This window comes from Hypoxylon fragiforme (assembly GCF_022984875.1).
Source record: "Hypoxylon fragiforme strain CBS 206.31 chromosome Unknown GGS25scaffold_3, whole genome shotgun sequence".
Lineage (NCBI taxonomy): Eukaryota > Fungi > Ascomycota > Sordariomycetes > Xylariales > Hypoxylaceae > Hypoxylon > Hypoxylon fragiforme.
In genome coordinates, this window is record NW_026054758.1 from 1,704,224 (window position 1) to 1,725,974 (window position 21,751).

General features: G+C 48.7%; 10 protein-coding genes across 10 annotated transcripts; 4 read left to right on the forward strand and 6 right to left on the reverse strand.

Moving 5' to 3' along the window:
• Positions 1-268: 268 nt before the first annotated feature.
• On the reverse strand, positions 269-722 carry GGS25DRAFT_181892 (uncharacterized protein). Its single transcript, XM_049256635.1, has one exon. The coding sequence runs from the start codon at positions 611-613 to the stop codon at positions 362-364; it is 252 nt and encodes an 83-aa protein (XP_049118869.1). The 5' UTR covers positions 614-722; the 3' UTR covers positions 269-361.
• Positions 708-6,097, reverse strand: GGS25DRAFT_181901 (uncharacterized protein). The gene is made up of 2 exons (XM_049256636.1): positions 5,903-6,097; positions 708-5,828 (listed from the first exon to the last, which is right to left on the reverse strand). The coding sequence occupies exon 2, from the start codon at positions 5,756-5,758 to the stop codon at positions 803-805; it is 4,956 nt and encodes a 1,651-aa protein (XP_049118870.1). The 5' UTR covers positions 5,759-5,828; positions 5,903-6,097; the 3' UTR covers positions 708-802.
• A 359-nt stretch (positions 6,098-6,456) lies between these two features.
• Positions 6,457-7,900, forward strand: GGS25DRAFT_481402 (uncharacterized protein). Its single transcript, XM_049260178.1, has one exon. It carries the CDS (start codon positions 6,925-6,927, stop codon positions 7,810-7,812), a length of 888 nt encoding a protein of 295 aa, XP_049118871.1. The 5' UTR covers positions 6,457-6,924; the 3' UTR covers positions 7,813-7,900.
• On the reverse strand, positions 7,901-10,606 carry GGS25DRAFT_481404 (Sds3-like-domain-containing protein). The gene is made up of 2 exons (XM_049260179.1): positions 9,485-10,606; positions 7,901-9,400 (listed from the first exon to the last, which is right to left on the reverse strand). Exons 1-2 carry the CDS (start codon positions 9,911-9,913, stop codon positions 8,150-8,152), a joined length of 1,680 nt encoding a protein of 559 aa, XP_049118872.1. The 5' UTR covers positions 9,914-10,606; the 3' UTR covers positions 7,901-8,149.
• Positions 10,607-10,744: 138 nt separating this feature from the next.
• On the reverse strand, positions 10,745-11,870 carry GGS25DRAFT_481405 (uncharacterized protein). The gene has a single exon (XM_049260180.1). The coding sequence runs from the start codon at positions 11,501-11,503 to the stop codon at positions 11,237-11,239; it is 267 nt and encodes an 88-aa protein (XP_049118873.1). The 5' UTR covers positions 11,504-11,870; the 3' UTR covers positions 10,745-11,236.
• Positions 11,845-16,262, reverse strand: GGS25DRAFT_181949 (uncharacterized protein). The gene is made up of 2 exons (XM_049256637.1): positions 13,392-16,262; positions 11,845-13,336 (listed from the first exon to the last, which is right to left on the reverse strand). Exons 1-2 carry the CDS (start codon positions 15,642-15,644, stop codon positions 12,245-12,247), a joined length of 3,345 nt encoding a protein of 1,114 aa, XP_049118874.1. The 5' UTR covers positions 15,645-16,262; the 3' UTR covers positions 11,845-12,244.
• Positions 16,263-17,416: 1,154 nt separating this feature from the next.
• Positions 17,417-18,902, forward strand: GGS25DRAFT_481410 (uncharacterized protein). Its single transcript, XM_049260181.1, has one exon. It carries the CDS (start codon positions 17,665-17,667, stop codon positions 18,784-18,786), a length of 1,122 nt encoding a protein of 373 aa, XP_049118875.1. The 5' UTR covers positions 17,417-17,664; the 3' UTR covers positions 18,787-18,902.
• Positions 18,903-19,180: 278 nt separating this feature from the next.
• Positions 19,181-20,121, forward strand: GGS25DRAFT_481411 (uncharacterized protein). The gene is made up of 2 exons (XM_049260182.1): positions 19,181-19,537; positions 19,634-20,121. Exons 1-2 carry the CDS (start codon positions 19,491-19,493, stop codon positions 19,824-19,826), a joined length of 240 nt encoding a protein of 79 aa, XP_049118876.1. The 5' UTR covers positions 19,181-19,490; the 3' UTR covers positions 19,827-20,121.
• A 166-nt stretch (positions 20,122-20,287) lies between these two features.
• GGS25DRAFT_519403 (RNA polymerase II) lies at positions 20,288-20,809 on the forward strand (the record flags this gene model as incomplete). The annotated part of the gene is made up of 2 exons (XM_049263699.1): positions 20,288-20,419; positions 20,516-20,809. 2 exons carry the CDS (start codon positions 20,288-20,290, stop codon positions 20,807-20,809), a joined length of 426 nt encoding a protein of 141 aa, XP_049118877.1.
• A 134-nt stretch (positions 20,810-20,943) lies between these two features.
• On the reverse strand, positions 20,944-21,665 carry GGS25DRAFT_519404 (P-loop containing nucleoside triphosphate hydrolase protein; the record flags this gene model as incomplete). Its single annotated transcript, XM_049263700.1, has 3 exons — positions 20,944-21,225; positions 21,292-21,517; positions 21,598-21,665. 3 exons carry the CDS (start codon positions 21,663-21,665, stop codon positions 20,944-20,946), a joined length of 576 nt encoding a protein of 191 aa, XP_049118878.1.
• Between the last annotated feature and the right edge of the window lie 86 nt (positions 21,666-21,751).

Here is a 21,751-nt window from a genome sequence, read left to right on the forward strand (position 1 = left end):
GATCGATGCCTTTGAACTCCCAGCTAGATCAGATCAGACCACACCAGACCAGCCCGAACCGAACTACAAGATCAACTTGCTTCCTCCCCCCTTCCCCCCCTTATAATCAGACAGACAATATAAATCAACACCCGCCTTTTTTCCCTTCCCATTCTCTTATCATGCAAACGAGGACTTCAACCTCAACCTCCTCCTTGAGAGGAGTAGACACGTACATAAGAGGATCTAGAAGCAGAAACAGGCACATAAGCACATAAGCACATAGGCATGTAGGTCAGGTTAGGTAGGTACCTATCTAACCTACCAATCTTCCAATATTCATCTATCTTGCTTAGCTATTAGCTATTACCTAGCTATGTACCTACCTATTGACCTCAAACCTCGAAACCTCAAACCTTGCCCCCCCCATACTCCCTTTCCCGATAAATGTGTGTTGGCCAAATAGCATAACTAAAGCGCCTGCCTGCCTGCCTGCCTCCCTTCCTTTCGTTCCTTTTGAACCATAAACGCCGGCTATAATACAGCAGCAGCAACAGCAGCAGCAGCAATGAAAAGCAAATAATAACAAAACAAGAAGGAAAAAAAAATGCAAGGAAGTGCATGTATGGTACATAGGTATGCATGATAAATATGTGAGTGAGTACTCGACCCGGGGTGCTCGACCAAGTTGACTGGGAACAAAACGAAATCACGGATAGGTAGTCAGTAGCAGTAGAAGCATACGCTTTGTCCTTGGAAGATGTAGGTAATTCTTCCCAGCTAATTCGTAGTAATAGCAAATGAATTACGTCCCCCTTCTTTCTCAAGTAGCAACGCCGCTTTCCGTCCTCCTAGACCCAGCAGTCTTCCCATTCCTTCTCCTTTCCTCGCCAACGATCAACGCGAAGACCCGTTTTGCCAGGGCCCGCTCGTCCCACCCACCGACTTCGAGCCGGAACGCCTCGACAACCTCCAGGTGCCACGGCTCCAGGACGATACTAGCGCCTTGGGCCGCGACCTCCTTGCCGAGAAGTGAGGCGAGGGGGCGACGGCGGCTGTTAGTTGGGAGAGGGATCTCCTGCTTGAACCGCAAGGGATCGCGCCGGCGGAGTTGAAGCATCTCATCTAGACGAACCCAATGAGGGCGTGTCCATTCGGTTTGTGAGAGGTATGCCGTAGATCGCGATGATAGGGCCCGCTCTGCCCGACGTGCTGCTATTTTAGGCGAGAGTCTTGTAGGGGCGTTGGTAGAGGTAGAGGTAGAGGTAGAGGTAGAGGTAGAGGTAGAGGTAGTAATAGTAGGAGCCGTGTTTGTTTCGTGGTGTGAAGAAATGGGTGGTGGTAACCTCACGGCCGGCCTAATATTTGCAAAACTATTTAATGCTTGTCTCGCACGCGCCCCAATCGTCGTAGCCGCTTCAACGATACTATTGCGACGAGCTGTGGCGTTAGAGAGTTTCGACGTAGACACTACCGTTTCGGTTTCCCGAACTTCGGGAGCAGGGTGAAGGGGCTCAAAGAGAGGAGGGCGATGGAAAACGATGCCACCACCCCTTTGACTACCGGTAATTTGATGTTCGGCCTGAGCTTGCGCCTGTATAGTAGGAGCCTGAGCCTGTGCCTGAATAGGAGAAAGTGGACCGCCAGTAAAAGCCACAACACGTCCGGGTGTGGTCGGTTTTAGTGGAGAACGGAAGCACGACTTGGCTGGCGAGAGTGTCCTATCCCACCGGGATGGCTTTTCCCTCGGAGGCAAGCGCTCATAATCTGTGCCGTCCGTCATGATCGAAGATTCTTGTAGTTCGTCACTTCGGGGTTGAGCATCGGCGTCATCGTGCTGACTACTGGCAACGGATGGTCCACGTCTAAAAAGAGAGTCACCGGATTGACCTGGTAGTGGCGTGAAATTTTGCTTCTGTTCAATAGGTGGATAAACTTGACGCTCAGGGGTTGAAGGTTGAGGCGACGGTTCAGTTGGTTGAGGTGACGGCTCCGCTGGTTCCGGAGAAGCAGGTTCGGGCGAATTAGATGGAGGATATTCTGGGGAATCAGAGTGCTCCGGCTCCGGCTCCGGCTCCGGTGATTCAGGCTCTTCAGGTTCAGAGTATTCCGGCTCTGGCGAATCAGGCTCTTCAGGTTCAGGTGAATAGGATGGGGCTGGCGAAAGTGATGATCCTTCGTCGGACTCTGGCTCCGGGTCATGCGGCGGTAAGTCACCCACCGGTGACAAGACACTGGACCGTCTTTCCGAGCTAGGCGGAGGGTTATTTTGAGCCATGGAAGAAAACAGTCCCGTAGACCAAATAGATCGTTGCGGTTCCTTGGGCTGTGGTGGCGGCGGTGGCGCCTCTTCCAATCTCTTGAGCTGTGGTTGCTGAAGGGTAGATTGTGAGGCCTTGTCGAGATTACGGCTTGTGTTGGCTTGTTTAGTTTCCGTGACCTTCGTAGGTAGCGTGGCTGGGGATGAGAAGAAAGACATGATATCGAACCCGCCAAAAAGCCGGGACTTGGCAGAACCAGGCTTCTTTTGAGTACTGGGGGCTTCCTGGGGCTGTCGAGCTAGCATTGAATACTCGGAAGTTTCCGCAGTTGCAGTTGGCTTTCCCGGAAGATCTACTTGAGATCCTAGATCTAACTGAGACCCCAAATCCTCACTTTCAGGCCCAGGTCCTGGATCGGCTTCGGCTTCGGCTTCGGATCGTGGATCCTGCATATAAGCTTCGGATCTAGGATCCTGGCTATCGAGTAGAATTTCGAGTTCTTCATCTTCAGGTTGAGGAGACGAGCGATCAGCCATGCTCATAAACCCAGATTCCCTTCTCAGTATCATCGAAGCATCCGAAGCCCGTGGCTTGCGGCGTGATGGGGCACCCTCCGCATCGCTTTGCGGGCTCTCCCCAATCTCTATTTGAGAAGGGCTTGCAATATCCTCCCTATAAATCAGTCTCCTGCTAGTTCTTTTCCAGGGACTTGGGACTTTGATTCGGCGAGTGCGTGGGTCCTCTGGCTGCCGCGAGCTTCTTGTTGCGTCCCGTGCTTTGGGGGTTGGCCGTGAAGCCTCGATGTCCCATAGGTCATCATCCTCTTCAAAACTCGGCAACTCATTGTTGTCGTCTGCCTCCATTTCATGTTGCTGCTCTTCTGTCATATCACGTTCTCCGCCGATTTCGAAGTTGGCATCTGGCGCTTGACTGACACTGGAACGGCGAGTACCAAAAAAGCCCGAGTTTTGCGAACGCATCGGCTGCGTATTTGGTATTTGATCCAATTCTTCCTGGCGATTATCGCTATCTGCGGGCCAACTCATCACTTCATTATCACTCGATGGCATTCCTCTGGCCGAACTAGCCACCGATGGATTAAAGGCTGATCGGCTAGCATGGGATGTTTCGCCAGCGTCATAGGACGGTCTTCTCGGTGCTTCAGGTTCCAAACGGCCGTTGATATTTGGGCCAAAGGGATTTGAGACGGCGCCTATGGCATTACTTTGAGCTGTTGGCTGACCACGAGATAAGTTGGATCTCGCACTTTGAATGAGAGTAGGCGGTATTCTGAGTGCGGATCGAGGGTTGAACTGGGTAGGGATACCATGATCTGTTGCTGGCGTGGGTGAGTCAGGCATAGATACTGGTCCAGATTGATCTGAAGTGAATTGTCGCGAAGAATCATTGGCGGCCCCTCTAAATGGGCTCCCGAGACTGCCTTCGCGGGGTTCAGGGGATGGCCTGTCGGACATGACATTCTGAAGAGTCCGCCCAACCCGCACAATTGGCGAGAGAGACGGCCTACTAGTTTGAGGAGGCTCTAAGGATCGGGTTGGTTCTACAGGCCCTTTGCTAGAAGGCGGTAACCGAGGAGAAGAGTCTCGAAGTCCTGGTGTGTTTCTTATCTCTTGGTCTAGTTGAGACGGCCCAAAGTCCATAGCTCGTGGCCGATTGATAATAGGGGGTGATGATTGGAAGCCCGAGTTCGGCGGGGGGGCGGCGGCGGCGGCGGCGGATTGAGGTCTTGAAGATGTGCCGATATCATCTTCTTGAGCCCTTTTAGAGCCAGCGATCGAGGAAGACGTATCATCAGGGGTTGGCAGTCTGTTTGACTCGAAACCCGGTCCGGCGTTCCTACTTTCAGTGCTTGCCTGGCCTTGGGAAGTCTCACCCTCCAGATGCGTTGTCGTACGTGCCGGAGGCCTCGGAGTGGCAGCATCAAGAATCGCCTCAGGTATCTCGGAAAACGAATCTTCATATCCTTCAGCTGCTTCAACATCTTCGTGTTGGGTCTCAGCCTGCCTTGGCATCATAGAAAATCGCTTTGGTGTCGCTGAGCGGAGAGTACTGCCTTGGATGCTGCTCGAAAAAGAATTGTCTCCCTGAGATGCTTTGCCAGCAAAGACTTGGCGGCTCAAAGGGAGTGGTTTCTGTCTTCTTGGACTTTTCGACCGCCTCATTAAACTTGGGTTTGCCAATAAGCTATAGTGTGTTCCCGAGCGACCTTCGTCTGCGTGTGAGTTGTCCCTGTTTAGTTGTCCTGGCGACTGATATTCCCCTTCCGTCTGAGTACTTCTGCGCAATGACTCCAAAGTTTGATTAATAATCATATTCGTCTCATCGCCCATCTCAGGAGGATCGGATGGAAAGGCGCTTCTATTCGCTTGGAACGAGGGGAGTGATTCGACAGCTATCATGCTAAAGTCAGACGCGTGCGTGTCTTGTCCGCTACCAGGTATATTATGATCATCCCCGAAGTCGGACTCTACATCGCTCTGAGGCTCTGGCAATGGTGGATAATCTTCACTCATGCCTAAATCCTGATTGTCGTCCAGCCTGTCTTGGTAAGACGTGCGATCTGCTTCATGTGGGCTAGATATATTCCCTGGCCTCGGGGTCCTATCCCTATCACTGCCCATCTCATCTAGAAAGTTCTCTCTGTTCCCTCTATTCCCGCGAGGCGTGTCTTGTCGGCCTGCCTCCTCCTCGAGGAAGTCGAGGATTGTGTCCGACGCTAATGGTGGCAAGTTCTCCACGTCTTCTTGGACTGACCGAAGAGTGCTAGGATTCGCTATATTGCCAGCAGATTGATCGATCGTATCGGCAAGGATAGCAACCTCATCCGGCATCATGGCTTTTCGTGGGCGCCCACGCTTCCTCTTCGATCCTCCAATAGTAGAAACTTGTGACGATGGAACGGCCTGGGTGGTAGCCGTCTTCTGCGGCGTCTTCCGAGCTCTCGTCTTCGGCTTCGATGCTGCTGGGGCTGCCATAGGCTCTATCGGAGTGTCATTATACGCGCTCGCCTCGGATTCCGGGTCGCCTTTCCGTCGCGTCGACTTCGCTGACTTCTGCAGAGGTGTGCCCGCTCTCTTCTTTCCCTTTGGCATGGGGGTGCCATTGCTCGTCCGTCGCGGCCGGCCGCGTCGACGCGGTGTAGCTTCATTCTCTATCTCATCGTTCAACGGCACCGTGGTGGTGGTGATAGCTTCCGCCTGACGATTCTGCCGTATGGGTGAGGATGATTGAAATAATTTGCGACCTATGCCCCTCCTCAACGCTTCTTCCGCTTCGACAGTAACGAGTATCTTCTGAGGCGAGAGTTCATTGCCGACGTCAAGCTCAAAGGTTCGCTTTCTAGGAGATGTCCTTATGGGTGAGCTCTTTCTCGGCGAGCTTCTCGGCATCGAAAAGTCGTGGTGTGGAAGGGTATGATCGGTTCGGCGTGTGACTGGAAGCGCCGAGCTTGGGGGTTCGTCCCCGAGCGGGTCGGGTGACGATGGTGTGTCATCCATGAACAATCGGGAATTAGCAAAGGGTATATATCAACCATTAACTAAGTATCTACTACTACTAGATAAGTAGCTAAGTGGTCAGTCAATAGATGTGTAAAACAAAGAATGATTAAAAAGTGAGGTTACAGCCGAGGCTAATCATACAATCATGGCATTCAATTGTTGGTGTGCTGTTGATAAGAGACGAAAAGAGGATATAAAGATAGCATGCAACATGCAGACATGCAAATTGATGCAATGCTCACATACCAAGGTACGTACGTATGTTACGCGCCGATAAAAGTGACTTTGGCCTGCCGAACAAAACCTAAAGAAGCAGTTTGTTTACTTTAAGTGGTGCAAAGCCGCAAAGCGTTCACACTAGCGCGACCTGAGTTGGCCTGAGTTGCCTGACAGTTCTGATAGGCCCCGTAAAGCCAAGGCTGATAAGGCTAGGTTCCTCAATGGGAAATCTTCGGTTAAAAAGCGGGAAGCAATGAAGCATTCAAGGAATTTCAAGCATCCATCAAGCAATGCATCCATGTACCCCGCCAAACCACACAGATGACCCATCGGCGGCTCGCATTGAACGCATTCAACCAATCAAAAAAGCTATTTAGCTAGAGTTCTCCCGCCGCTTATTAATACACCCGACGGAGTTTCCGCGACGTCATAACCTACATGTACATATCTGCTTTCAAAGATTATGTAGTACATATATGTACAGTCTCCAAAATCATCATGTACCGCATGTTCAACATTGGTTGGAGTTCGAATTGTCTAGATTCGCCTTAGAAATAGCCACATCGCTTACGTTGCATAAGCCCAAGGTTTGAGCTTGCATAGGTAGTACCTATTCCCCGTCCATCCCATCCCCATCCACCCATATATCAAAGAACTTCTCCTCTCCGGTGTGAGAGAGGTATGGCGTGATTCATGGTATCTATCCGAAGCCTCCCTTGATTTGAAATCGCCTCTGTTTTACATAATATGACTTCTGCTCGTCGTGTAGGTATATATATATATATATATATAGGTAGATACCTGCACTAAGTAGCAAATATCATAACTTCAAACTGCTACCTATCTTATTGTCTACATACCTCTGTACATCAACCTCTGTATATCAAAAACTCATTGCAATCTACATACCTCAAGCCCACCCGTAGTAAACAAACCCACCAAAAATGGCCATCACAGCCTCCCCCGTCCCGCGGGGTCCCGTAACCGCGAACCTAAACTTCACCATCCGGCCCGCGCCCGGCACCGTCGCCTTCAACTACGTCGACACGCCTCCCGCCGGCCAACCGCAGCGCAACCTAGCGCAAGAAGCGCACCCCGTCCGCATCAGCGACATCCGGGGCCGAGAATCAGAATTCACGCTCGACCGGGACGCCTTCCAAGTAATCTCGGGCGTCCTCCCTTCCAAAGAGGAGCAGGTGCAGGAGGGGTCCTCAGCATCCAACTTCACGGACGACGCCTCCATCGCGGCGCACTACTACCCCGAAGTCGAGCAGCTGCTCCTCTCCTCCATCCCAGGCAGCACACGCGTCGTCATCTTCGACCACACCATCCGCCGCGCCGACCCCTCCGCCCCGCGCCGCGCCGTGCAGCTCGCGCACATCGACCAGACGGCGACCTCCGCCGCGCAGCGCGTGCGGCGCCACGTCGCCGACCCCGACGAGGCCGAGGCCCTGCTGCGCGGGCGCTACCGCATCGTCAACGTCTGGCGCACGCTCAACAAGAACCCGGTCGAGTCCATGCCGCTGGCCTTCGGCTCCAGCGCGTCGCTGAGCCAGGATGACGTCATCCCCGTCGAGCACCGCTACCCGAACGGGTACGTCGGCCAGACGGCCGCGATAGCGTATAACCCCAGCCAGCAGTGGTACTATCTCAGCGGGATGACGGGCGACGAGCGCCTGCTGCTGGAGTGCTTCGACAGTGAGAGTCTGAAGGAAGGGAGTGGCGTTGCGGGTGGGAGAGTGCCCCATTCAGCTTTTGAGGACCCTAGGACGAGGGTGGATGCCGAGGGGAGGGAAAGTATCGAGGTCCGAACCTTGGTTTTCGGGCCATAAAAGAAATGATTCGCAATATTGCTAGTCACCTAGTCACATATGTATCATGGGTAGTTTTTGGTTATATCGCGCGGGAGTTGCGCTTGGTATTTGTATCGCTTGCTATTGCAACCCGGAACACCTAAATAGTAGTAATCGTTCCATAATGTACACCTTCCTTTTAACGCCTGTCCCTATTAGGCCAATCCGTACCTATCATAACCCTAAATGCGCCTCTAAGGTCTATGCAATAAATTCACCTGCCCATGCTTCACGCACTCCTCATTTCCATCATGGGGCCTTGAAGCTTCTACCATTTCCGTACCATTGGCGCAACGAAACGCTCTCAAAAAGATGATCACGCTTTACGTTTTCCACGTGCGCTTCCTGATCGACTCATAGCAACACCTCCGAGGCTGCTTTGCCGACTCATCGGAACTCCTACCGCATCCTTAGCCGCAGAAGGGGAGTCTTTAGCTGTTGTCGAAACGTCTTTGGCTGTTCCAGTGTTACCGGTACTCTCTACATCCACAACCGGGGCATCTCTCATGTCGCTATCCTGAATGCCCAGAGATTCGGAGAGTGCTTCGGTAGAGGGTCGTGGGCCCTGTACATACGCCACGTACTTGGATTTGTGCGCTGGCGGCGCCATAGCTTCGAGGAGCTTCCGACCGCCATTGTTGTGATCAAGATTGGATCCGACACCGTGATGGCTCTGGTAAGTTTTATACAGCTTCATGACAGCGAGATCCTTGTCTCGATCAGCCTCGTTCAGCGTTGGTGGAGTGTTGGATTCATCCCTTCTATAAGGTTTTGAATATTGTGAATGAACAAGCGGAGGGAGCTTAGGCTCTGCTCCAGCCACCTTGTCTAGGTTACCGGGCAAATCGAGATGGGCCAATGCTTCCAATCCAGTCGCTTGGTCGTCGTGAAAGTTTTGCTGGCCATGTCCTCGAGTGCTTCGTGTAGTATGCGAAATTTGCCGTTCCATGTTGACAGCAGACGCATCATCGTCGTCCATAGCGTCCCCATTTCCAGTCACACTTTCGTCAGGCGTGATGATATTGCCGTTAGTGTCGCGGCGGAGTAAATGGTGCTTGTGAGCTGCTAGGGCAGCAGCATTGTACGTCATGGCCAGTTCCTTGTCAGTGAACAGCTTCTCGACGCTGTAGACTGGGCCAGTCTCCTTTCGTAAGCCCCTAACCTTATCACTCGACCAGAAAGGTGTAGTATTTGTGTTATCAAGAGCTCCTCTCTTAGGGGCGGGAGATCCTTCGTCATCGACTGCGTTCCGCTTCCTCTTTTTGTTCTCCGAGAAGCCTGGGAGCTCCTCCATTTCTCTTCGCAGTCGGGTATTTCGCTTGCCGTGTGTTCCACCGGGGCTTGCAGGGTTGGTAAGGCTGAACTGATTGGGGTGTAGAAGAAGAGCAGAGCTATCTGAGATATCTAAAGCTTCCTTCTCTTTACCCAATCGGTATTTCTTGGCGGTGATGGCGTTGATGAGACGATCTCGGAGGGTGTTAGACAGAGTTTTGTGTTCTCGTCTCGCCAGGTCAATCTTGTAAAGGCGGGTCTTCTCGAGCACGTGAAGCTTTCTCTCGTACTCCATCTAATACAGGTAGGTAGGTGGATTAGTAAACGAACTCGCTTGCTTCAAAGGCAGGAGGAGATGGGAAAGATCGGGATAGCGCACCTGTTGGCATGTCATCTCGTAATCGCGATGTTCGACAAGGTCTTCTACTTGATGGACCCATTCAGAGAATGTAGGACCTGCCATTTCAAGCAGGCTTCGTTTAGGGCTACCATTACTGGCGGTGCCCGAAGGTTGCAGGGCATTGGCACTCTGCTGGATATCTTGGTATTCGCGATCAATCGCATCGAGAGGTCGGTCGGCGTAAGGATCGACTCGGCTGACGAGGTTCACGTCGATCTGGATTTTTTGGAGCTCGTCACGGTAGTGCTTATCTTTGTCGCGACTGAACTTATCAGCCAGAAGGGCTAATCGGTCATTCAAGACCTGGCGCTTCTTGTCGCGTTTGGTTTGAGGCTGGGGAGATAGCCGGCTAGTTCTACTAGCGGTCGCAACCATAGCTGATGACTGAACGGGGTCGGAGGTAGCCATCGGGAACAGGTGAACGTATGATTATTGTAGACGGTAAGGGTTTGTGGAGTTCGATGAACGATAGAGTTGTTAAATACGAGGAATTTCGGTACAAGATTTCAAGTAGAAGGGTGTTGGACGGTTTGTATCAAAGTTGGTAATTGAAAGTACAAAAAAAGCGGTGGTGAATGGTCGAAATCCAGGATTAGGTTTGCTCCTTGTCTAATCTAGTAGGTAAGTTGGTAGGTTCTGTAGATACCTATGGTTTGATCATGAAGAGGTTGGAGTGAAAGTGGAAGTGGAAGTGGAAGTGGAAGTGAAGTGTGAGTGGAGAAACAGATGGTTGAAAATGAAGACTGTATCAAAAAGAATTTCGTCAGCGGGGTGGTCCAGCTTGCTGATGTATGTATCAAGTGTATATATTTTAAGGTATGGTGTGTTCAATGGGTGATTGTGTTGCGTGGTATTGCGTTGGTAGATATTGGTAGACAGTTGGTAGGATAAAGATTTAATGTGCTAACTTACTGGTGTATGAGAGTGGATGATGGATGAATGGATGTACGGCGTATGCAGACTAGCTAACGCAGACGCAACTTACAAATGACGGGATCGAATCGATAAGGTTGATTTCACTTTAAATAAAAAAAACATCAAATGATACTGTCTGTTGTGTGACTTGACTCTTGCGCCAGCTCAAACTCTGTGATTTCTACAGTAACCTGAGCGACACGTACCTTGGTACCGCCGTACCGGGCCTAATTATGTAGCTGGTCCTGACTACCTCAGTGCTAACTAACTACATTTTAGTGGTAGATCAGCCACCAGGTCCCGTCCCATTCTCCACTTTTCAAAACTTAACAATGGCACACATGCAGTGAATTGATGTTCTTCAGGTTCAGGTACAAGTAACTACATGGTACTCAGCAGTCTCAGCTCCTAGTAGCCTCCTACATATGATAGAACAATGATTCAGCCCTATAAGGAATATTGAAGTTGAAATATCTTTGATATTATTCATTCATAATCATAACGCCACGTTCATCTCGGTATCTACAGCCCTGAGATCATCATACAAGTGCCCAGTCCTTCAACACCATCAAGATCCATGCCGCCAATCCTCCATATTTTCACCAAGCAAAACACCATAGTTTGAAAATCAAAATACCCATCCCCGATGCCATAAGCCCCTGATTTTATCGCCTCCTATCCATCCAGCCACACGGCCTCTAGGTAGGTACAATATGAGATATATTATTAGTAGAGGCTATTACCTCGGTCAGGTCGTCCCTATGTTCCCTTTCTAGGCCATCGACAACAATCAGGGGCATCGTCATGACTTGGAATTTATATTCGAGCAACTAATACACCGGTCATTATTAATACCGTTGCTCTTCTTCCACAAATGCCAAAAAGATGGGTAGTGGGGTGGAGGGGGAATGCACTCACGTCCGAACGATGCATCGTGAGAAAGCCAGTCAGCGAGAGCACTACCAAAGCCAAGAACACCGTTCGTCGTACTAAAACCTTGTGTATTGGGTATAAGGACTCTGCCCTGCTGTCCTCGGAGTTAAATGGCAATGAAAAGGGTATGGGAGAAGGCTTTTTTGGCATGGTGGTCGAGAATATGGGCTTGGATTAGGTAGATCGGACGGATACATGTAGAACAAGAAATAGCTTCTCATTCAGCGAATTACTAAGGTGGGATGATCAAAATATATATACCTAGGTTAGTTAATCAAGGTGTATACCTACCTACCTACCACCTACTTATCTACCTACCTACATAACTTACGACGCCGGACAAGAAGGTTGGGGGAAATGCCGAAGGGAGTCGACATATTTCCTCATGAGACGCGTCTATCCCTGCGTACTTGGCCGAAGCCAAAACCTAAACGGCATCAATCAAGGCCTTGGCTCTTGGTATCAATCATGCAAACACTGAGGTAAACTTATAATCACATATTCTTGGTCAATGCGGTTTTTTATTACTTGGTTTCACGGGAATCGTTATCTGATTCCATGTATGTATTAGTTACAGAGTGAGGCACGGAAATAGATACCCACTCTCCCACCTATCCACAGACCTAATGTCTTTCTCTCCAATCAACCCTGAAACCCACTGGCACCGTCAAGAGATCGGGCACGAATCCGTCACTCGAATTAGGCGGCACATCGTAGAATACAGTAGTAGTCTACACAGTATGTTGTACATTAAACCACCTAGTCAACCCGGAAACCAAGTTTCGAAAAAGAAGATCAAAGTGAGTGTGCCCACCCTCTCAACAGCGAGGACAAATGCCACAAAAGCAGGTTCAACGGTGAGGGAGGGTCGCCGAGTGATCTAGATCCCGATCAGACTCTGAGGCTCATAGATCCCACCTCACGAAAGTCGCTCGGAATCTCCCAACCATGGGCCCTGGCAGCTCTCTCGTACGCCTCCATGGCCTCGCCCAGATCGTACCGCGTCCGGCCAGTATAGTAGAAGCCCGACCCCTTCCCCTCCAGACGAGCGGGGTTGGGGTCGACGCTGCACATCGCCAGACGAACCTGTAGCAGCACGCCTTCCATGCTGTTGCCTGCCGACCAGCCCGTGCTGGTGAGCAGCTCCATGCAGATCGCGCCGCCGGCTGTCACATGGCCGCCGCCGCCGCGTATGAACGGGAGGAAGCGAGGGGTGATCACCCGCACGAACGGGGGCGCCTCGGGGAACCGTCGCGGGAAGCGGATCTCGAGGACGATGCTAGTGAGGCCATAATCCTTCATGTCCTTCGCGAGTGGGAGTTCTGGGTCGAACGAGTGGAACTCGACGATCCACTGGAACATGTTGTCGATCTTTTCAAAGTCGATGTACCAGCCGAGCTGGTGGAGGGGCGTCTTCGATTGCGCCTGCTGGAGCTTCGCAATCTCCTGCCCCAAGGCCCGTTGGGCAGCGCTGGTTGCGTATGAGGGCGGCGCGAACTGTGGGAGGGTCGAAAGATCGAGCGAGCCCGGGCGGAAGTCGGATTTGCTAATGTCAATGTATTTGTTAGATTCATCACCTCTGTCGATTGTCTGTTTGTTTAGTTCATGATCTAAGGGTCCTGCTGGGTCGTCCTGAGCCGAGGGAATGGCATTCTTTGGAATAAATAAGGTGGAAGGGACCCCTTCCACCAGAGGGCCTGTGGCTATGTAAGATGGATGTTGCACAAACTCGGCAACCTGGCCATTGTTTGCATGAATAACCTCATTCTGTTCGGTCTGTGGCTCGGCCTGTGATTCAGTCTGTGGGTTGGTCTGATTCCTATCAGGAAGGAGCTGGACAAAGAGATACCGGCACTGAGTCCAGTGACAATGCTGTACCACGAAGAATGGGTCTTTTGATTGGAGCTTATCCGGAAGATTGACGAGTTCGTTCAAGCTCATGGCAGTGATAGCCTTTAACGAAGATTGAGGCCATATCATCGACTAGAAATCATGTTAGCATAGCGCTGTGGTACCTGTTTAGGAACGAACTACTCACTTCCATTATCGCACTTCGCTGTGTATATTTGAGACTGACATCGAAGTCTCTGGACAAATATATCCCGTCGCCATAGGTTCGGCCGTTGGCTACTTCTTCGTAGTCCAAGCCCTGGCGGATAATATTATGCCAGTTGTCGAGAGGACTTCCGTGCCACCCAAGGAGAGTCTTCGGTTGTTCGGTGATGCCTTCGAGTGCCTCGTTAAAAAGCACCTCCTTTGCGGGAGATCCTTGGGCAAATCTGAACTGGGCCCATCCATCTACACCAGAGATCTTCTCGTGTGGGCGAGAGGTTTCAGTGCCCGGTTTCCCATTATCCACTTCTACGATGTATGATCGATTCGAGGCTATGATCCACCTCAGCAAATCCAGACCCGATTTACTTATCCGGTCCCATTCCGACAACGACTGAAGCTTGTTTTCCATCAAGTAAGCCTTCATCTCTTCCACCGGTGGCAAGCTTCCGAGGAGACATGCTAAGGAGAAGGCCTTATTGTACCTGTTGAGGTTATTAAAATCCTGTTCGCAACGAACAAGGAGGGCCGGTACGGGATCAGGTGTTATTTCCTTCAAAGTTTGACCATCAATTAGACCATGCCTTGCTGTGGTGGTAGGCATCAGATGTCGTGACTGAAGATCCAAGTGCAGAACCATTCCCTTCTTGAAAACAACGCGAGCATGGTGGAACACTGTGGATGCCCCGCCCCAGCTCTCGTCCATAGTTTTTGCCACGATCATTACCCATTGGCCTTTCTTTGGGCGTTGGCCCTCACTACCCAAGTTAATTGTAGCTGTAGACGAGTTCCAGCTGAACGATACATCCAGGGGATTTATTAGCGTTGCTCCACGGAACAACACAAGACGAGAATCACTTTTTCCTGGCTTAGAATCACTTTTTCCTGGCTTAGAAACCTTTTCATAATAAGGTATGAAAGCTGGTCCGATGCGCACTTGAGGTGTTTGCAAGTTTAACCCCATAGGAAACTCTCGCACACCACGTATTTTACGGCTGTTACCATAAAAGGCGGGTATCAAAGGTGAGACAAGAGCAGCATAACAGAAGCTTATCAAGAGATCAACCACCTTGGGTTGTTGTACAATCTCATACTCTATGCTCGGGCCGAGACCCAAGTCAATGAATTGGTGGAGACATAGGGCTGAGCTGCAAACGTATGGTCGCAAGGCCCCGGTGCTGCTTTCCACCTTTCGGTGACAGACCGCGCAGTACTCAGGAGAGGATATTAGGTAGTACAAGGCGAACTGTGCCGCCACAAGTGGCAGCGATTTCTCCCCCTTGTCTGAAAGGTGATCGGCGACAAGAAAAGGGGGTATCCGAGTCTTGTTAAGACTATGGCCTGCGGTTCTCTCCGCCTTTGCCATTTCTTCGCGGGAAATCCGGTCCTCGGAATTCGGGGCAGCATTTATTGAATGAAACATCGTCCTTGCCGAGTCCCAGGACAAGCCATTACCGATTCGTTGCTTCAGCATTCCGAAGAAGTCGGCATTCATGAACTCATCAATCGACTTGCTAATCCAAAGGCGTGATAGCTCGGGTGCGTGCGGTAATTCGATGTTATCTTCAGTCCTGTTGGGGCAGAAGGCTGCTACAGCATCTTCAACGGATGGTATGTTTTTGGTGCACTTTCTAAGGCGGAAATGTATTCCGAGGTAGTTCTCCGGCCAGGTGGCGAGTGCCTCTTCCATAGAGAAGTACCGTCGTTCATATTTGACCAGAACAACAATATAGTCAGTCGGTGTAATGCCCCATGCTTCTTGGGACTCCTTGGGGAGACCTAACTTGCTTGCACAAATAGAAATCGACAGAATGTGTTGGTCTTCCCCATCCGTAAAACCACACACTATTCCTACATTGAACCCTGCCTGAGATGCAGCACGAAGATCATTTTGAATTCGGCATAGTTCCAAGGACGACAAATTCGCCATGGAGTGAGAATCAATCGTATCCTTGGAAGCTATTCTCACGCTGAACGATTTGTCATTGTTGCGGTAGGGATCAGCCATGACCAATTCGTCTGCATAATTTACCGCTTCTTCTATTCCTGTGCCATCGTTCAACAGCGCACGATGGATCACTTTTGAGAGGGCTGCTATTATTCTCTCAACATTCATGCCCTTCATAAAGGGAGATGCACTTAGCACATGTGCTACTGGATCATCTATTTGGTCGTTTGTGTAAACAAGAGGGACGTGTCGATGGGGATATAATTCAACGTCTATAATTTCCCTCACCATTAGTTTGCTATAATCAATACGGGGATCAGGTCAAGGCAAGAGACAGAGACGTCATAGACATCATATTGGCCAATATAACATTGGAAGGAATATGCTAATAATACTAACTTTGAACATGAACGCGTATCTCGTAAGAGAGACCCGTCTCTACGTTCGGGTAGCTGAGTGAAAAGATGAACTCGTCATCAGTATCTCCCTTCTGGACATTTGAGACGTGATCAAAGGCCTTCTCGGCTGCTGATTTCAGGTCTTCTCTAAATCGAGACCGTGCCTTTGAAACACCCATGTTGATTCCGGATGTGTCTTCTCCGTTACTTGAGACTGAAGGAGTGCGGACTAATTTACCAGTCAGTATTGGTACCCAAGTAATAATATTCCAAGCTGGTGTCTTGGTTACAAATAACGAAGGAAAGTTTATATCATAGTATGATGATTGGGTCAAGTGTACGACATGTTCTAGACAACATTCTAGCATTGAAAGAAACTACCGCAGCGTGATCTCTGAGATGTATGTATAATGATACAATACATCGTCAAAGAAAGATAATAAAAAATAAAAAATTGGAATGATGGAAATAGAGCAAATACAAAAGAAAACAGCACAAACATGAATAGAAATAAACATACCAGGGTAGTAGCATTAGATTCAACAGTGGCCTTGTAGACAAGTAATTCAGGTAGGTAAACGAATAAGTGAAGAACTGGTAGCCGCCGGTTTGAGTTATGTTATGTGTTGAAGTATGATCTTAGAAAGTATGATCATGTAACGAGACAAGATGAACTTATACGGTTAATGGTGTTAGTGATTCAATGTTACGGCGAAGGGTAATCTTCTAGTTTGTTGATGTTAGTTCCTGGGTAAGGTAGGAAGGAAGTGGGTTATTTGAAAGCTGAAAAGGTCAAGGGTGGGTTGGATGAGAGGCGGCGAGATTTGTAGTTGTAAGATTTCCGTAATTCAATGTTGATGTATCCAACGATACAGGTATCAAGTGTACCTAGTAGGTATTCTAGGTACCTATTGACCTACCGCATGGCAGACTTACCAGCACAGATGGATAGATACATTTACATATGTACATAGTGCGAGGTAAGACTCCTGCATTAGGTCCAAGGAAGCATCGATATCGAATGCAGTCAAGTTTCAATACTCATAAATACAATTTAGGTTAGGGAGATTTCGCCGAAGCCACTGGTTCGACGGTAGGCAACATTGAACAGCCTTATAATGTATGTACATCCCACCTACATATATACATACTACTAGGTAAATGTAGGCACCTGCATGTGTGCAGTAAAGAGAGGTACGACTTGATGTACCCAGGTGCATGAATGGCCTTAACAGCCTCCCTGCTGTAGGGGGTATCCTCAAATGCTTATCTTTAAGGAGACATAAGACCTAAGGTAGGTAGCTAAGAATTGAAACTTGAAAGGTTCAAAGTTGTAGGGTGCTACCTTCTATGTTCAAGTAGGTATGTTGGGTATGTATGTTGTTAGAAGTTAAGTCATCCAAGCTGTTGGACGATAGATGTAGATGAGGGATGTAGATGAGGGATGCATGTAGATGAGGCTCAGGTGCGGGTCAACATTGAATGCACGCTGACGTGCGTACCAAGGTACCTGACTTTGAGTGCCTACATGAGGCTACATCATGTACTAATGTACATATTTAGTTAACTACTACCTAGTAATCCTAGCATCGCATCTCAGGGCGGGATTTGTGGATTCATACGCTAGTGGAGTATGCGGGGTTGGTAGCTCAAGTGTGCCCAGGTGGGATTAATAAATTTACGCGACAAGGACATCTCAAATCTACCTGGTACAACCCTAACCTACATATAGGTAGGTCAATTCAATGTTGTCAACATATGTACCTAACCTAGTACTATGCACTTTTTCATATCATCAACTCTAGTCTCTAGCACATAACCCCTACACAACCTCAAGCAAACGATCCCGAAACTTCCAAGCATTCACCTCAATCTCCAGTCCGCTAACTATTTCGATCGACATATCTGCTACCATGTCTTGGGACTCCAAGTCCACTGTTAGGCGGCGTCAGAATAGCACGGCAAGCTCTTCTAGAGCATTACCTCTCCATATGCGAAAGCAGTCAAAACTACCACCACAACCTCGTTCCCCTCACGTTACCGACCCATTTCTACAGAGCTTTCTTGCTCCGTCATTTGACCCCACCGAATACCTCAATTCAACACTTCCACCGCTTCAGACTTCAACACATTCCTCCTCAGCTCCATTGGCAGATCTGTCTGCTCACGCTCAGACCCAGATTTCTCTACTGAATGCCCACACAACAAGGCTAATTGGTACGCTTATTCAATTGACGGATGATATATTACGAAGTGGGAGCCGTCTAGCATACGAGGTCGAACTACTACGCGGCGAAACCCTAAGTTTATCGGAGACCCTATCGGATGGTTTACACGAAGACGTTGCCAAGTTCATCCCGAATGGTATACAGGAGACCAGAGAGACCAGGGCGGCCGGAGCCAGTCAAGCTAGTCACAGACGTGCATCAGAGCCGACACCTCCCACGAACCTAGACTCCATTCCACAGGATGGCAACGACCAAGATCCCTTGTATATAACCCAATTACAAACCCTAACCTTGGTACGCTCGCGACTCGATACCGTTGTCAAGACCTTTGGTGAAGCTATGGAATTTGTGTTTCCGCCCTCCGAGCTCTCGGTAAGCTCATCATTCCTATCTGTCTCAGCGCCAGAGCCTGGGGTAGAAGCACATAGTACGGAAGAGAAAGGACAGCAAGTGTTGAAGAAACTTAAAGATGAGATCTCGGGCTTGCTCGCCAAAGACAGCGATCCGGTGGAAGGGATCGAAAAGGCAGCTCGTCGTATAGAAGAGCTAAAGGAGTTGACGAAGGTGTGGAAGGGAACGGCGGAAGAGAAAGGAAGGACAAAATTCATTGATAGCCTGGCTAAAATGGTTGAGGATCGGCATAAGGAGCTATTGCGGGAGATGGAACAGGCCGGACGTCGGGATGGGAAAACAGACTTGGATAGTAATGCTAGGAAAGCTGCCACCAACTCGAATGAAGGAGGTACGGAGAACAAACCACTATATGGCTTAATGAGCCAGTTACAGAGGCTCCGGGCGGGCCTATAATGATTCAACCGACCTGAAATCCAAACTTATAGGAGTTCTTTGACTGTGATTTGTATAGTGAAATGTATGTGTCATATGTGCCAAACGACTGACCAGGTGGCTTTTCGATAGTATGGCCAACCCAACTTAAACACTCTAATCTGATTTCAAAAAAAAAAAAGGGGCAAATGTTTCCCAAATTCATATAATGAATTGCTAATATTATATCACGATTCTAGTTTGGTTGCAAGGAGTTAAGGTTAAGACCAGATGTATGAGAACACAGTTGTGCTCTCTTCTACGTATGTAGCTTATGTAGCTCTCATGAATCAGCCAATTATGGTATATGACATTGCAAGTAGAGCACAAGTGTGCCTTGGTCAATATGCATAGTAAAGAAGGAAAGAAAAAAAAAGATATATTGATCGTAATGGTATGGTGATATTATAGCTGCCAGTTAAGAGCTACACTATCTACCTACCAAAACCACAACTGTGTTGAGACCTCTTTCCTGCTCCTGTAAAGACGAGCACTCGCTTCAGTGGTGTGCTCTAGCCCATTGATACGATGGATAGCCACTGCGTTTACATGCAACAGGTTGTGACAATGGAGGAAAGGGCGGGACTATAAATTCGAGGAGCGGTGAGGAACAAGGGAAAGTATCTTGGTTATGTTGAAAGTCACAACCCAAAATCCCGAAACGGCTTTACGCGCACAATCTCTCAATGCCCACGATATCTTACCCGTCAGCTACGGTGTCTGACGGCAACAGGTCAGCTGTGCCCCTATTCAGAATTACCAATCTTAGGGCGCGGGCATGTTTGTAAATATGGATATAATGATATCGAATTCTGACGTGATAAAATAGAACACTGCCGACGACGTATCCATCATATACTCTGGAAACATATCTACAGAGTCCACCGACATCTGTACCTGTGACTGAGCGACTGATCGCCAATCAGAAGCCGGAGACCCTACAATATCGCAAGGAACAGACAAAGACGGAACTTGACTCGTGGAGTTACAATTTTGAGAGGGCTGCAAAACCAAGAGACTAGGTTAGAGAAATCAAAGAAGGTTGAATAGTTAGCACGAAACTTAGAAGGAGTTCAATGTTGTTCAAGCTGGTATTTTGATATTAAACAGCACTACTTCGTACTACTAGTAGTACAGCACCTAGACATGTTTGGTGTAAGAGCCTAAGAGGTTAATTTAGGGACTTGTTTAGGGACTTGTTTAGGGACTTGGGATCATCGGAATGGCACTAAGGAGAGATAAAGTTATGTTAGTGGTGCACAGACCACCATACGTTTGTACCTCTAGACCCCACATGCGAACAACATTGAAGAAAGCATCGCATCTAAAACTTATAAAACTTATAAAACTTACAATTTTTTGAACAAGCAATTTTTATCCTTCATTTATTAACCCTCACTGAACACTGCATTCTCATTTTAAAATCCATTATTCTATTATTTAATTCTATCATTTAACCCATCACAGATATTCACATCTCATCATGAAGATCTTGGAAGCTCAGTCGGCTGTAATGACTAATGTCGAAGTTTACGCCTTCCTGAGCAACCAAGCCAAGCAATATGAAGAGCAGAAGCGCAAGGGCCCTGCAAACCTAGAGACACTACGTAAGGAGGTAAGACGTGACTTTCTTTTTTGTTTTTGTCTTTATTCTTCTCTTTATTTTTGTTATCAGGTACATAATGTAATGAAATGCTAAATTCAAGCACAGGTGTTGCAATATTTCGAAGCACCGCCAGGCCCTTTGAGTCAAAAGCCCCTGCCTTTTGATTCTTCGGCGATCCCTACACTGATCCAGAAACTGCACCCTTACCAGATCACCAAGGGTGAATGCATCATGATCTTGAATCTGCGGCCAACTAACACCCCGATCCTCAACGCTGTTATCGAGGATATGGAAGACCGCTTCAGCGCCGAGCAGCAGCAGGAGATCCTTGATATCATCACCGAGATTCTTGGACAATTTCCCCAGGAGCCCGAAGAAGAAGCTGCCGAAGAAACATGACGAAACAGATTTGATGGAGAAAAATCTGGCTAATTTATTTGACATGGTGCTTCTTGGTGAACCAAGTATTCTCGAAAAGGAAGAGAATAATTTGCCTGAATTTATGGTATATATAACGCCAATGTCTCGAATGTCTATAGGATCACGCACCCGCCTTCAGTTTGCCCGCCATCGGGAGTCGCCGTCTTTACGGCGACATCACATATCTCCTCAAAGGCCAGCTTCAGGAGCTCGCCCGTGACAGCGGAGCACTCGACATACTTGTCCACCCTCATCTCTTGGGACACATTATACGCTTCTTGAGGGTATATGATTCCATTTGGATCGCTCTCGGATCTCAAGTCCCTCTTAAGACCGACGACTATCAGTGGGATGCGGTCACTAGCCTGGAAAGTGGCATGGACCTGCTTGATCCACTGAGAAATAGAATATTAGACGGATGAAGGTCTTCTGCTTTAACGTGAGGGGAATTCGATGCTTACGAGTCTTTGCATATTGACGAGGCTTGATCTTTGGCTGATGTCGTAGCAAATAAGAATCAAGTCGGGTTCGAGCAATCGCCAGTCTTCTGGAGAAGACGTATCATAGAATTCAATACGATACCCACGCCTCCTATTCCGTATTTCAAAAACGAAGGGCTGGTCTATGTCTCGTAGCAAGGTGATGGAGCCATGGCCTTCGAGGTTATTGCTACCTCTACTGATCCGCCTAAGCTGGTCATTAGTAAAGGACGTAAAGGACTAGGTTACCATTGTATATATATTTAAATGGCTATCAAGTTTACGTACGATAAAAATGTTGTTTTCCCTACTTCCTCATCCCCAATGAGAAGGACCTTCACTGCAATATCCTCCATTAAAAATTATGGCTAGATGTATTTGGTGTTTATTTCATTCACATGGTACATGCATGAGGTTGATTTAAGAGCGTGATGTGATGGAA